General features: G+C 40.3%; 1 protein-coding gene across 1 annotated transcript in view; it reads left to right on the forward strand.

Annotated features, from left to right (window-relative positions):
• Positions 1-312: 312 nt before the first annotated feature.
• NUP210 (nucleoporin 210) overlaps positions 313-14,914 on the forward strand; it is a 115,004-nt gene continuing 100,402 nt past the window's right edge. The window contains exons 1-2 of the mRNA XM_056847075.1: positions 313-485; positions 12,899-13,035. Coding sequence (XP_056703053.1) covers positions 313-485; positions 12,899-13,035 — 310 coding nt within the window. The remainder of the gene's footprint in view (positions 486-12,898; positions 13,036-14,914) is intronic.

Here is a 14,914-nt window from a genome sequence, read left to right on the forward strand (position 1 = left end):
TCTCCCCCGCCTGGGGCAAAAGGCCTTCCTTCCTTCCTTCCGTCCGTCCCCTGAGGAGCGCTCCTTCCACGCCCCCCCCCACGCCCCCCGGAGTCCAGCCCTCGGCAGGGTCTCCGTCTGCGTTTTGCCCGCGCGGTGACGTCCCTCGAATAGCAGCTCGAGGCGGGTGATTCTTGTGCCGCGGCTGGTGCAGGCGCGCTGCCCTCAGCTTCCCTTTCCTCTGGCTCAGGCGCCGCTCGGAACCGGGTCAGCGGCAGGGCACCCCCAGTCCCAGCCGGACCCTGACCCCTGGACCCTGCCTTAATTGCAGGGATGGCGGCAGCAGCAGCCGCCCCTCCTGCTCCCCAGGGGTTGTTTTGGCTGCTTCTTCTCCTGCCGGTTTCCGTGGCGCCTTCCAAGCTGAGCATCCCCAAAGTGCTGCTGCCGTTTACTCCAAGCACCACCATCAACTTCACCCTGAAAGCGAGCGAGGGCTGCTACCGCTGGTGAGTGCGGACCGTTTGGTACGCGGGGCGCCGCCGAGGCGCGTGGCGCAGGTGTGGCAGCGCGCGGTGGCTCTGCCGCCTGCAACCCGTAGGTCGGGAAGCCAGGATGGCGTCCTGACGAAGAAGCCTTCTCCTCTTGCCCGACACGAGTAGTTTATGGAGGGTTGCTCGCATAGCCTGGACAACTTCTTTTTTGGCCGCCCCTCCGCCCCCGGTTGTCTTTTCCACACGTGCTCGTGCCAGGCCATTTTGGAAACGGAAATGAACAGCCTGCAAGAAACGTGCCATACAGCCTATGCTGTGCAGAGTTAAATGCTGTTCCTAGGATCAGGTTCTTTTGTATGGACTGGACCTGAAAAGTCATCCTCTCCACTCAAGAATCCTGAATGAACTGTTAAGTTTTGTACCGTTCTCGCCGTTAGCCAAAGGCAATAATAGTACCATGCCAAGCAGCCTCGTATTGGTGGCAAACATCCCACTGATATCAGGGTGACAGTGGACATCGGTGTGTGTTTTAAATAAAATCCCACTTTGAGCAGTCCCTGAAGTTTCTTGGAAACAATCAGTTTTTCATAACCTGAGAGGAAAACTGAAGGTCCATGAGCAAAGAGGGACTTGGGAGTTGCAAAATAGTTGGCATCTGTTACCTTCCAATCCTTTTTTATAACTCTTCCTGTTGCATGGCCATGCTGTTGAATTTAGAGGCACAGGGCAAACCATGACAAGAGAACGTTAATATAAATTAGGTAGCAACAGGGTTGATTCTTCCTTGTGAATATTAACTTTTTAAGTAAAGTGTTTAAAAGCTTGAAATTTCAGTACAAACTTATTTATTTAGGAGACTTCTGTTACCTTTTATTATACATAGGGTATGCATTTAGTAATTAATCAAATTAATTATTAGAGAACACTCCTGATTATTTTATTGATTCTGCTCATACCCAATAAATGGAGACAATTTTATTTCCAAGTACCTATTGCTTGGAAATAAAACCAGTGGGAGAACATTTCAACCTTCCAGGACATTCTGTTGCAGATTTAAGAGTAGCAGTTCTCTTACAAAGGAATTTCAGAGATTTTTTTTATTATCTCTCTTTACCTCTTCACACTCACCCTCATTCTTGAAGCACACCAGTAATAGAACATATAATGACATTTCTAAACATTTGAATTTTTGCCTTCATAAAGTTTTAATTAACTTTTTTTACTATCATCTTTATCCTAAATGTATGAATATTCCATTGATTTCAATGGAGATTGCTTGGCATAAGTGTGCTCAGGGTAAAGCTGAATAGCACAGTTCTAAGCATGTATATTCAAACCATCCATTTAGTTCACAGGAACTTATTCCCTGTATATGAAAAATACTTTATTCCAAATCCAGACCACGCTTGGATCATGATTTCATCTAGCTCAGTATGGTCTACTCTGATTGGCAGTGGTTCTCTAGGGTACCAGGCAGATAGAGATTTTTCCTAGTATTTGCTACCTGAGACCATTTAACAGAAGAAACTGGGGATTGAGTCTGGGACCTTCTAAATGCAGAGCATATGTCCATACACTAAACTCCAGGTCCTCCTGTAATTTCCAGAGACATAGAATCTCCATAGGGAGGTCAAAGGCAATCTTGAACTCCAGACTCTGCATCAGAAGCCTTAAACTCCAAGCACTTGCTAGCTTGAAGGACTATTGTGTGTTTAGGATTACAGCAAATAATGAACCTGGCTGGGAAGTTCTGATAGCATGTCGACTGCACTTTGAGTGTAATTAGCAGACTTGTAATTTTAATTACCATTTGAAAATATAAAACTAGAGCATCAGTAGTTTACAGATACCACATGTGAAAAATGCAGGCATTATTTGAGGGCATATACATGTGTACATTATCGCATAATCCAGAATGTGCATGAGAACTGGGTATCTATAGCTACGTTCCTTCACCACATTTCTTTCTGTTTGTCATGAGAGGTGTATGAGGCAGGGATTTGGCCAATATGGTAATTGTGAGAAATTGTGATCATCTGTAAAAAGTAATGCATTTAGTAACCAGGCAATGGAAAAAAATTGCCCCCCCTTTTTTCTGGCTGCCCATAGGCCACAATGACTAATGGGTTATCGGTGGGCGGGCTATTAAAACATTTTGCTGGCTAATAACTTTGTGGACATATGTGGAAAGTGGTGTAATTGGCCTGGCTATGGGCCATTCCTTACAATCACAAGCTGGCGAAAAAATAACTTTGTTCTACAAAGTCACCATTTGATCATGTTTAGTGAGTACAGAAAGCATGAAATTAATTGATTTAAGACTAGTATTAAACTGTAATGATATGGCTATTTTAACTGGAGGGGGTAAAAATTATCCTAATATCATTCAGAGCGGGATCTAAAGGTGGAAGCCACTTCTGATCACACAAGGGGGTGGTCCGTGATTTCTGTGTGTGTGTGTAAAGTGCCTTCAAGTCGCAGCCGACTTACGGCGACCCCTTTTGGGGTTTTCATGGTAAGAGACTAACAGAGCTGGTTTGCTAGTGCCTTCCTCTGCACAGCAACCCTGGTATTCCTTGGTGGTCTCCCATCCAAATACTAACCAGGGCTGACCCTGCTTAGCTTCTGAGATCTGACGAGATCAGGCTAGCCTGGGCCATCCAGGTCAGGGCTACAGAGTTCCTATTCAAGCTTTAGCACCCCATTTCCTAATTGTATCCTTGAAGACTAGCTTTTTGGGTGATATGGGAGTCTTCAAACCAGAGGGGAGATGGGATAGATCTGTTCCACAAGTAGAACTTTATTTGTGGTTCTGTGGATCCAACTTAACCCTTACAGTATGCTCTAATATTTTGGTTCCCAAACTTTTTAATTTTTTTTCCATTTACAGCCTGTTAACATGGTTCAGCTGAGCCCTTCCCCAATAGCTTACATACAAATAACATACCAATCACGTAGTCCTAAACAGAGTATACTCTGCCAAATTCATTGAAGTCAGTGGACTTAAAAGAGTGTAACTCAGTTTAGGATTGCATTGTATAATGGCTTAAGGGAAGTTAAAGCATTGTATCCTAATAAAATTGTGAAAATTATGCAGGTAAGTACATGTAATATATCAATAAACTGAAGCTATCACATATTTCTATGTTATAGTTTTGCCTTGATGTTTGTTGCTTCTTGCTTTGGTATTTTGCTTATGAGTGTTTGATAGGATTTCCTAAAAGGCTTTTTAAAACAACTACATAGAAAAAACCAGGAAGCAGTATTGCATCAAATGTGTTTATTCTTGTACTATATGCAGAAAAGAAACAGGAAGTCGCTTTTTCAGTTAAAACTGAAATATTGTTGGTTACAGTTTCATCAAGAATGATTAAGGCAGCAAAAGTTGACTTCATTAATGTTTTTCTGTTATAATTTTGTTACGCAGTGTCTGGCAACAGACTTAGTTGAGCTAATAAGAGAATTTGCAACACACATCTCCAGTGGGACTGCATCCACTGTACATAAGACAAACTGATATGCTATTCATACCTACCTTAATGTATGTAGAGTACACGCTTACTTGAAAGTCACATTCCCCCTTCCTGATGCACATTTTCAGTTTGAACCTGGCATGCAGCCTCTCCGTTTCTGATGAGTACGTGAATTTGGCCCGTAATGTTGAACTTCACTCACATAGGCCCTATTTAAATATTACATTCAGTGCACTGATCAAAGGGGACACCAGATGGGTGAGAATGGGCAGCAGTGTGTTCCTGCTTCCTCATTGTGTACATATGCTACTCCTATTAATGATTGGAGTACAATGGAGATCTAATTCAACCTCTGTTCTGTTGGTTAGAAAATATAAGTTACCAAGTCACTGTTATCAGGCATCACAATCAAAGGTACTCTTCACTTGAACCATTGCTTCTGTTGTTGCTGCCAATAATCATTAAATTTATATTCAAAATTTAAGTTTGTTTATGGAGACTTTGACCTAGGTTAGTAAACATAGCCAGCAAGGTGTAGTGGTTAAGGGCAGCGGACTCCAATCTGGAGAACTGGGTTCAATTCCCCACTCTACATGAAGCCTGCTGGGTGACCTTTGGCCAGTCACAGTTCTCTCAGAACTCTCTCAGCCGAGGCAGAGGCAGGCAATGGCAAACCACCTCTTGAAAACCCTACGGGGTCTCTCACAAGTCAGTTGTGACTTGACTGCACTTTACACATACACAAACAGAATAAATATTATTTAATATTTTTACTGCTTGTGCTTTTTAGTATATGATAGTGTGCTTTCATCAACCCGGAGATGCCCACTGACCATAAGAATAAAATATAGACAGCACAAAGAGTGAATGTGTCAAAAAAGAGTTTAGAAGGATTTTACAAAGACATTTATAAGCACACCCAAGGGGGCTATTTGTGTGGTTGGCATCTTATTTATTTTTGGTACTTTGCTTGGCTAGTAAGAACTCATTTATATCAATGGACATTTTTGGTGATTCCCAAAATATCAGCAATTTATTTTATGCCCATTGCACCTGCATCTTTTCATTCTCAAATTAAGCAAACTAACACTTTGCAGTTCAGGGTTTAAAGTGCACTTTCAAATGGCAGTTTTGTTTTCAGCATTAGATTTGCTTTCTGAAACACAGACAGGATGTGTGAGTGGTACATCTTTTGGTATGTGAGAGAGTATTTGGAGGAAGTTGCAGTATTCTGTGTTTTGGCCTTCCTAATCTGGGTTTTAATCTGTGCTTTAATGTGTGTTTGCTCAAGAGCAAATTGAGCTGGCACATGAGTGAAGCAAATGTAGAGAGTCTGGGTAGTTAAACAGTGCAAGTTGCGTATATCTACACAACACCCTTAAAATCAGTTTTCTTTCCATTTAACTAGCATGTGTTCACTTATAGTAGACTGTGAACTATAGTTTCCATTTAACTAGCATGTGTTCACTTATAGTAGACTGTGAACTATAGTTTGGCAAAATGCTAAAAAAAATCTGTGTTGGGTGTCCCTTATCCACCCCTCACAAAGCAACAGTGTCACTTGTTTAAAACATGTAAATATATCAGTGTCTCATGCTTATTTATTTCCTACATTTTTTTCATCACAGAGGCCGAATGTACAGTGTTCTCTGGTCTCCTATTGAGGCATTAACCAGACCCACATCAGTTTAGCTTCAGCAAGTTTGGTGTGTCATGTTTCCTCATACTTTACTATGAAACAAAGAGAAGGTATAGATGTTGGCACGTGTAAGAGCATTCAGACAGTAGTATAGTCTATCACATTTCCATCTTGCTCTGTGTGGTTTTACAGGAGATTTATTGCTCTTGTATCTGACTATACCCTTTCAGTTGCTGACTTGTCTTTTACTGAATGCTGGGTAGAATCCACAGGTCATTAGTTACTGTGCAATTGAATTTTCCCATGAGGACAGGAGAATCCATGAAGTGAAGATTATGGTAGTACAATATCAAATGATGGGTGGATCTAGTCCTGGGGTCAGCTGCTGCTTTCAGAGCAGATCATAGGGCTTTGTGTCGAAATGTCTTTCAGCCAAGCCAGTGTAGCTTCAGGTATCTCCATGGGAAAGGGTCAGTTTGAAGATATGTATCTGAAATGCAAAGAAGGAAAGGGGTTTGAAGTTGTATAGGTGGTTTTCTTAAATGTTTTTTGAGATATTAAAATTTTAGCATGAAAATGCTTTACTAGGGATCATTGGCTTATGGTCCAATTCATGCTCATATGCTTAAGAAAAAGCTTGAATAGAACTCTGTTCCAATAGTCCAGAAGAGGGAAGATTTTGGGCAAATAGAAGATTTGATGCCGGGGGAAAGTCAATAGCATTCTCCTTTCCCATCCAGAGCAAGGGTGCAGAAGGAGGAGAAGAAGGAGAGGTGGATGGGAAAGGGAACTGATTCTGTCATGTTTGCATCCAGAGCGAAAATGCATTTATGAGCGTACCACTTTTACACAAAAGAAAAAGCTGCTGTAGTGGCTTTAAAGGGAAGGGTGAGAATGTGATTACTGGAGCACTGGGAAAGTAGCAGAGGTTGCTTGGAGAGATATCGTTCACTCCCAAGAGGCTATTGCTTACCACTGTCATAGTTCAGAAAAGGAAGATTGATTCAGAAGATAATCCAACAATGATCCTGATATTCAAGTGGTAACAATCTTACATTCTTTGCAAATGTAAGGTAGCCAGCAAAGGTTAACTTGTTACTGAGGTAAATATACATTTGTACTCACTGAGGGTGTCAGAAATCGTGTACACATGATGTTGTAGGCAATGCACATATACTTGGACTGAGCATGCTGACCCTATCTCCTGTCTACATCTGTTTAATGCACTGTGGGCATAACAGCTATGCTAATGCAGACTGTGCATGCTCAGAAAACAGCAGGAGAGGCTCTTAGTTCTGCTCCACTTCTAAACAATGTATTCTGTACCTGCATATTTTGTGTGTAAAGGGTTTGACAAACATTCTAAAATGTGATTAAAAGCGTTTGAACAAACGTTTGCTGAACAAATCTCTAGTAATTGATCAGGAAAAAGGATGTGTGCTTCTATTTATCCTGACCTTCACTGTGAATATATAAAGCAAGTCAGACCATTGATTCTTCATAGCCCTGCTACCTGAATATGCCAATAACCTCTGTGGATAAGCCTTAAATTCTGTAAGAAGCCACACAGGTGCTGGGGGCTTGAATCCCAAGGTTTGCATCTAGTGTTTCTGAACTGGACTTTTAACACAGGATCTGAGCTTGGAAGTTTAGTGAGGAAGGTCAAGGAGAAGGAGGAGAGAACCCTTGTAGTCTGAGTTTCCTGGATAAGGACATACAAGCTCTACATTGGCATGGAGGGCACTGTACCACATTATCTCTCTTGCTATGGAAAACTGCACAGATTCCAGTAAGTACCCAGTTTTAACCTTAAAACACCCTTTAAGCAACCAGTTATGAAGGTGGAAAGTCAGTAGAGGAGTGGGGCCTACCCATTGTTCTGTATGATTATTTGCCGACTGGGCAGAAATTGTGAGTGTGTGCTCAATGCATGAAACTTGTGGTTCTCAGGGAACAAGTTTGTTCTCTTGAGGTTAGGGTTGCTGACCTGGAGAAGCTGTATGAGAGAGAGAGGTAAGTGGACAAGATCTTCAGGGTCCTACTAGAACAGTCCCACTCCTGTGTTGACCACTCTTTTGCTGTCATGGAGATTGAGGGTCTTGAGGTTAAAGAACATCAGGTTGAGGAGGAGGGACATGATCCTTTAGATGGGACCTCTTCCTTGTATGATGGACTAATATCCTCTCATATTGAGGGTACCCCTCTAGGGTTAGGGCAAAGTGGGCTTTGGGTAGTGAATGATTCAGTAAGGATTAGAGATCCTGGTAACAATTGAGCTGTAGCATTCTGCACCAATTTGAGTCTCCAAGTTGACTTTGAGGAGAGTCCAATGCAGTGTGCATTATACTAGTCTCAATGTTACTGTGGCATGAATCCAGGTGGCCACATTGGCACAGTTAAGGTAGGGGGCCATGTTCTGGGCTAAAGTAAGTTGATATAAAGCATTTTTGCAGTTGTGTTAACTTGCTTCTTCAGCAGTAATGTTGGATCCAGTACAATTCCTAATCTTTTGAATCAACGAGGGTCAGATATTGCGAGCATATTGATGATAGCCAGCCCCAAAAGTATGAATGATTTGTCATAAGGGCTTTACACAGAGGTTGAATAGAATGGGGGATAGGACTGCAACTTGTGGAACCGCAAAGTCTTTACCAGCAGGTCCCACACAGATAACAGCTGGTCTCCAATTGCAGCCTTGTGAGTCCAGTCCATGAGGAATTTGAACCAGTCCAGAGCACGTACCCTGATACCTGCACCTCAACATGTAACAGTCCACTGTGTCAAAGGCTTCAGATAAGTCCAGTAGGATCAACAAAGAAGCATGGTCTTTATCTTCATTCAGACAGAGGTAATCTACCAAAGGCACCAGGGCTGTCTCTGTCCTATAGCCTGACCTGAAGGTAGACTGAAGGGGGCCTGGGGCAAATACGTTATCCAAGAAGACCTGGAGTTAGTTGGTCAGTTACTACTCTCTCAAAACTTTGCCCAGAAAAGGGCAGATTAAATACTGGGTGATAATTGGCCTCATCATTTTTTCTGTAGGGATGAAGTCTGAAGTAGTGAACAGGTAACAACCTCTTTGAGTAGCTGAAGGAATGTGCCCTGAGTTAGTGATTAATTCATGATGGACATCATGGACTTGTTGATGTGGTCCTTATATGAGTTTAGTGTCCAGGATGGGCAAAGGTCCAGTGCATAAGTAGGGGTCTTCATAGATCCCACGATCCTGTCACCATACATCATGGTAATTGGGTCAAAATGGTTCATAAACAGTCAGTTTATTATACATGATGAAATATAAGTCAAAGTAAATCTTCTAGATCAGGTCAAATTCCATTTAGGGCATTGGAACAATTTCCAGTTCATATTTTCCCAGAAAACTAATCCCTGGATTTTCAAGAACCAGTACTTTTGAGGCACCAAATATGGCAATGCTATCTCAAATAGTTCGACCTGGACAGCTTGCAGGACAATGGGACATTCAGGAATCATGTCTATTTTTCTACAAATCTAGTCTATTAACTCTTGAAGTCCTAACATTTACTAACTTCGCTTAGGGGGTAAAGAGATTTCTGGTGTGTTTTGAATTTTTACTAACTTTCCAGCAGTCAGCAGTCAAAGACTTTACCAGCAGTTTTTACTAAGTTTGGGAGCTCACATTCCTGAGCACCTTGTAAGAATTAGTTCAGCATTAAGACTGGTTTTGTACAATGGAGTGCTTCACTGGGTCAGAGAATTATTTGCTGTAGTAAAAATCCAGCACAGACCTATTTTCTACTTGGTAGGGTAGCTAATCAAAAGAAACAAGTACTGCAAAATTCTACATGGTACCAACGTGTTTGTAATAAGTAACAATGAAGCAATAACTAAAAATTGGTTGTCTTGAAAAAGATAGTAAAACTTTTATTTAAAATTAGCATTGCTGATAAGACAAACAACTTCTATTTATTATTTGCTAACCTGTAAAATTATTTCTGCAACACCTTACACATTTAAAGTTAATACTTGGAATAATATCAGGATTTTTTTATCAGCCAAAATACCTATATTTCCCATGCCTGTGTACATATTAGTATCCATATTAGGGAAATATGGGCATGATGTCTTTTAAAAGACTACTTCAGGGGTCATGGCAGAGATCTGCCACAGGAAGAAATAGCCTTTAAGCCAAGAAAGAAGATTATGAGCACTGTGTGTGCAGCTACCATAGCATTGTACAATTTGCCTCTTGTATGCAATCCTCTACACAATTCCCACTTTCTTTAAGTGAGCAGGCAAGTGGCAAATTGCAAGGATTTAACATTTCTCTCTACTTGGTTGTCTTCTCTATTTTATGCTCTTGCAAACCTGTGGGGTGGATTCAGTTATGAGACAATTAATTGTGCCAAGGTTACCCAGTGATCATCATTACAGAATAGGAACATGAACCCAGGTTTCACTAGTCTAAGTGCTTTCAGCTCACTGTACCGGTCTTCTATTAAATAACTTTTGAAAAAGTCACTGAGAATTAGGTGGACAGGGAACTGGCTAGAGAACCACACTGAAAGAGTAATTGCCAATGGCATTTCATCTGAATGGAGGGAGGTGTCCAGTGGTGTGCCACAGCGTTCGGCGCTGGGCCCGATACTTTTCAATATTTTTATAAATGATCTGGATGAGGATGTGGAGGGATTACTCATTAAATTTGCAGATGACACCAAATTGGGAGGAGCAGCGAACACGCCAGAAGACAGAGATACAATTCAACGAGACCTGAACACACTGGAAAAGTGGGTGGATGTGAACAAGATGCAATTCAACAAGGATAAGTGCTGAGTTCTACATCTGGGTAATAAAAATGAGAGATGTGCATACTGGATGGGGGATACACTTCTGGGTAGCAGCGTGTGTGGACAAGATCTTGGGTATGGGTGGACTGTAAGTTAAATATGAGCAGCCAATGTGATGCACTCCAAGATCGCACTAGCTTTTTTTATTACTGCATCAACAGAGGCATAACATCCAAGTCACAAGATGTCATAGTCCCGCGGTACACAGCATTGGTCAGGCCACACTTGAAGTATTGTGTGCAGTTCTGGAGTCCTCACTTCAAAAAGTATGTGGACAGAATGGAGCATGTGCAGAGGAGAGTGATGAGGATGATCAGGGGCCTGGTGACCAAGCCCTATGAGGAAAGGCTGAGGGAGTTAGGAATGTTTGGAGAAGAGGAGGTTGAGGGGGGACATGATTGCTCTCTAAGTATTTGAAGGGCTGTCACTTAGAGGAGGGCAGGAAGCTGTTCCTGTTGGCAGCAGAGGATAGGGCTTGCAATAATGGGTTTAATTTGCAGGCAGAGAGATACCGACTGGATATTAGGAAAACATTTTTTACAGGAAGAATTGTTTGACAATGGAATCAGCTACCTAGGAAGGTGGTAAGCTCCCCCTCAATGGCGGTCTTTAAGCAGAGGATGGACAAGCACTTGTCACGGATGCTCTAGTCTGTTCATGCATTAAGCAGGGGGTTGGACTAGATGGCCTGTATGGCCCCTTCCAACTCTATGATTCTATGTAAGGAAAATCCTCCTGGATCAGGCCCAAGGTTCTGTCTAGTCCAGTATCTTTTTATCACAATTGCCCTGTCAGATGTTTTTTTTAAGTCTGCAAACATCATATAAAGTCAATAGATCTTCCCAAATGTGGAATCTAAAAATCTCTGAATTTCCTCCATCTTGTTTTTTTCTGCTCTATATAATTCTTCGAAAAACTGCCTAAATTCTTCTACTCTTTGATAAGGAGGATATAACAGAAACCCTGTTTAATTTCCCCATTTTTGTCTTCTGAAAGGTGTGGCAAAACATTCCCGGCTAATTACCATATTTTAAATTATTTTGTTTCAAGTAAAGTAAGGATTTAGCTCTACGGTAGGTATAATTTAAGCTTGTCCTTGGTCTGTTCCATTTGTACTTGTAATTGCAAGGCCTATTGCTTCATGTTTCTCCTCATGCCTTGTGAGATCTTCTACTCACTTGTGAGATCTTCTTCTCCTTTCTTCTTTTAAAAATGAACCTGCTGAGATACAAAATATCCTCTGAAATTGTCTCTCAGAATACTGTGAATTGAACTTCTTGAGTGTAATTGATTAAAAAAATTCTTTATCTCCTTATTTGCTAAATCTACATTTTAATAGATTTATTATTTAATTTTCATCCTTGTCTCTGTGAAGCTTTCTTTAATTAGAAATCCAGTATCTAAGGAGAATGGTCTACACATTGGACGAATTATCATTGTCTCTAAAAATAATGAATCTCCAAAAATATAATCCTTGCAGTAAGGAGAACTGCAATATCTGTTTTTCTCTAGGGTAGTGTTTGTCATGTTGTTGTTGATATTTGTTTGTGTGCATGTGTTTTATTGCTAGGTTTTTATAAGCTGTCTTGATTCTCCTTTGGGGAGAAACCATGAAGTATGAATGTTTAAATTAGAAATTGACAAAACCTGTTTTAGATATGGTTCTTGGATATATTCTAAATAAGCCTGGGTTTGTTTTACTTCATGTATAGTCAGTATATACAAACATACAAGCTATAAATGAATATTGAGAGGACATACCCTTCCAAGTGAAAGCAGTCGGAACTTGTTCAAGCAGTTTCCAGTAGTAGAGTCCGTGGGATTCCAGAGCTGTAACCGTGGCATCCACATGAAGTGGATATTTATTTGCAAAGGGCTAACCAATGTGTCACAGTGGGCTATTGATGTGCCTATTCTTGAAGTGTCTTAACAACCTGAAATAGTTCTGTTGGATAGCAGTACATAGTTACAGCGTTAGCAGAGGAGTAATATTATTTACTGACTGCACTGGACTCTATTTTCTTGGATTTGGGACTCGACTTTTATTTCAGAATGATAGTAAAATTCAAAGTATAAGCTGTCTTCTAGAGGTATCTTAACCTGACACAGCTGTGTCAAATTGTATTGTATATATGCAGCATTGGCAGAGAAGGGACAAGGTAAAACCTTGTGTATAATCTGCAAGGGAATGAGAATTTAGCTGGTTGTTTAAAATCAGTTCAGTTTCAGCTCCTTCTCTCATCTCTCTCTTTAGCTTCTTTGCCTCTCTGCCATCTTCACAACCACAGATGTTCCCGGGTCCATGTGAAGTTTAGACATGAGAGATTTGCTGTGCTGATGATACAATATTTAAGTTTGATAGGATTTGTTACTATAAATTGAAACATCATATTGCTTTACTTAAAAAGAAGAAATCTTTCATTGGTATTTGCCATTACAGTTGAGTTATATTCTAGTAATTTTAAACATATTTTCTTTGAAAAATAGGTCTTCTACCAGACCAGAAGTCGCCAGCATAGAAGCTGTAGAACAAGACAGTCGGCAGTGTTCACAGAAGGCTATTGTCCAGGCACGGTCATCACAATCAGCACGTCTTACAAGTATTATTTTGGCTGAAGATGTTAGTAAGTATAATGTTAGGCTTTTTAAAGCCTTTTATTATGAATGAATTCTGGGTTTCTATAGGGTTGGTACACACAACCCTCTTCTCCACAAGACCCTTAATGAGTACATTGAGTGTAGTAATGCACTTTCTCGCTTGTCTCTTTCAAATTTGAAAACAGTGAGAGAAAGACCTAGAACAAATGGATTAGTACTGAAATTGGCACAGGTTCATCTATGCATCCTGCTTATTTCTGCTAGCATGCTCTACTTTCTACCGAGACTGAAAGACTTGGAATGATTTGAGGAGAGACATCTGTACCCATCTTGGCTTTCCTGCCATTTGATAGACAGAAATGCAAAATATTTGTAGTTGCAAGCACAGATTTCCCACAGATTAGACAAGACTGTGAATACTTCATATATGTGCATAGATGAGGGAAGGGAGCATGAAATAGCAAAGTGTATTTTTGGCTGTTGTAGAAAGAAACCTAGAAAGTAAGAAAAGGCAATAATAACAATAACAACAGCAACAATAATAATGGAACCAAATGCTTCCTTCCAAGGCCATGGCCTCATCTTGAGCCACTGCAAGGGAGCATGAATTAGCAAAGTATCTTTTTGGCTGTTGTAGGAAGAAACCTAGAAAGTAAGAAAAGGCAATGTGTTTTTAAGTCAAGAAAGAGGCAGAAGAAAAATAAAATGGAAAAATGTGTGATAGATTTGCCTTGGTTAAGTGTAAGATGTAAAACCATGTTGAGCTGATGATAGAACCTGGGCAGCGTGGATGTATTGATGGAGACAATATAAATATGAATAACTGTTAAATGCTAAACGTATGTTATTTGTGAGTATTCAGTTCTGGGAATGACATTCCAATCTTATGCTTATGCAGTAGTAAGTCCAACTGTATTCAGATTAAATTTATTGTAAGGTTGTATATGAATCACCACTTTTTAAAGAAATGGATACATGAAAATGGTGATCTCTTTTTCAGCCTTACAGTCATAAATACAAGAGACACACAAGAATGAAACATAGTGAAGCTAAGATAATATTTAGCAGTTACATAGCACTGATACATAGCATAGTCCACCATGAGGACACAGCATCATCTTAGAGCCATTTTTTAAATGTCTAAAAACAGCACAACAGCTTGATCCTGCTGGTGATCACAATGTGGGGAGAACGAGGAGCTCCTGTGTCCCCACGCACTGTTTTCCGTATCCAAAATGGCTGCCCATTTTGGCTCTTGAAAATGGTGCAGAAGAGAGAAAGAAGCCCTTCATCCCCCTGTGCCTCGGTCACCAGGACAATTGAGCCCTCCACCATTGTTTTTAACAGAAAAGGTGTAAAATGATGTCATGTCCCTGTAGTAGACTTGGAAAATATGGTATTGTCTAGTTTGGACCTAAGCCAGTACAGTGCAAATATAGAAAAGATGGTGCAATTTTCATGAAAGAAATTTCCTTGTGTGTCTATCTGTTTTACAACTTTGAGATGCTTTTATCAGAGTTAATAGTAATGAAAGAATTAAAGGGATCTTTCACCTCATCTCAACATTTCCTTGTTAAGATTAAGCAGGCAACTTCCCCTTTAATTATCCAATAAGAAACAATCATTTCTTTTACATGTCTATAATTGTAAGATGCTTACATTCATCCTTATGCTGGTATTTATACCTCTTCATTAAATATGTTAAATTACCTTTTCAATAGCAGTTGTACCAATAATATTTTAAACCTATATCAATATCTGCAACAGGGAGTTTACAGCTGTTAATAAAATGTAAATCTGTTTGTTGGAATACAAGGGTGTTCTTATACAAAAAATATGTGTTGTAAAGTTTTGAAAGTAATAAGCCTTAATTTATGCCAAATCTTAAAGTTCTGGAATATATGA

This window comes from Euleptes europaea, chromosome 1, assembly GCF_029931775.1.
Source record: "Euleptes europaea isolate rEulEur1 chromosome 1, rEulEur1.hap1, whole genome shotgun sequence".
In the NCBI taxonomy this organism is placed as follows: domain Eukaryota; kingdom Metazoa; phylum Chordata; class Lepidosauria; order Squamata; family Sphaerodactylidae; genus Euleptes; species Euleptes europaea.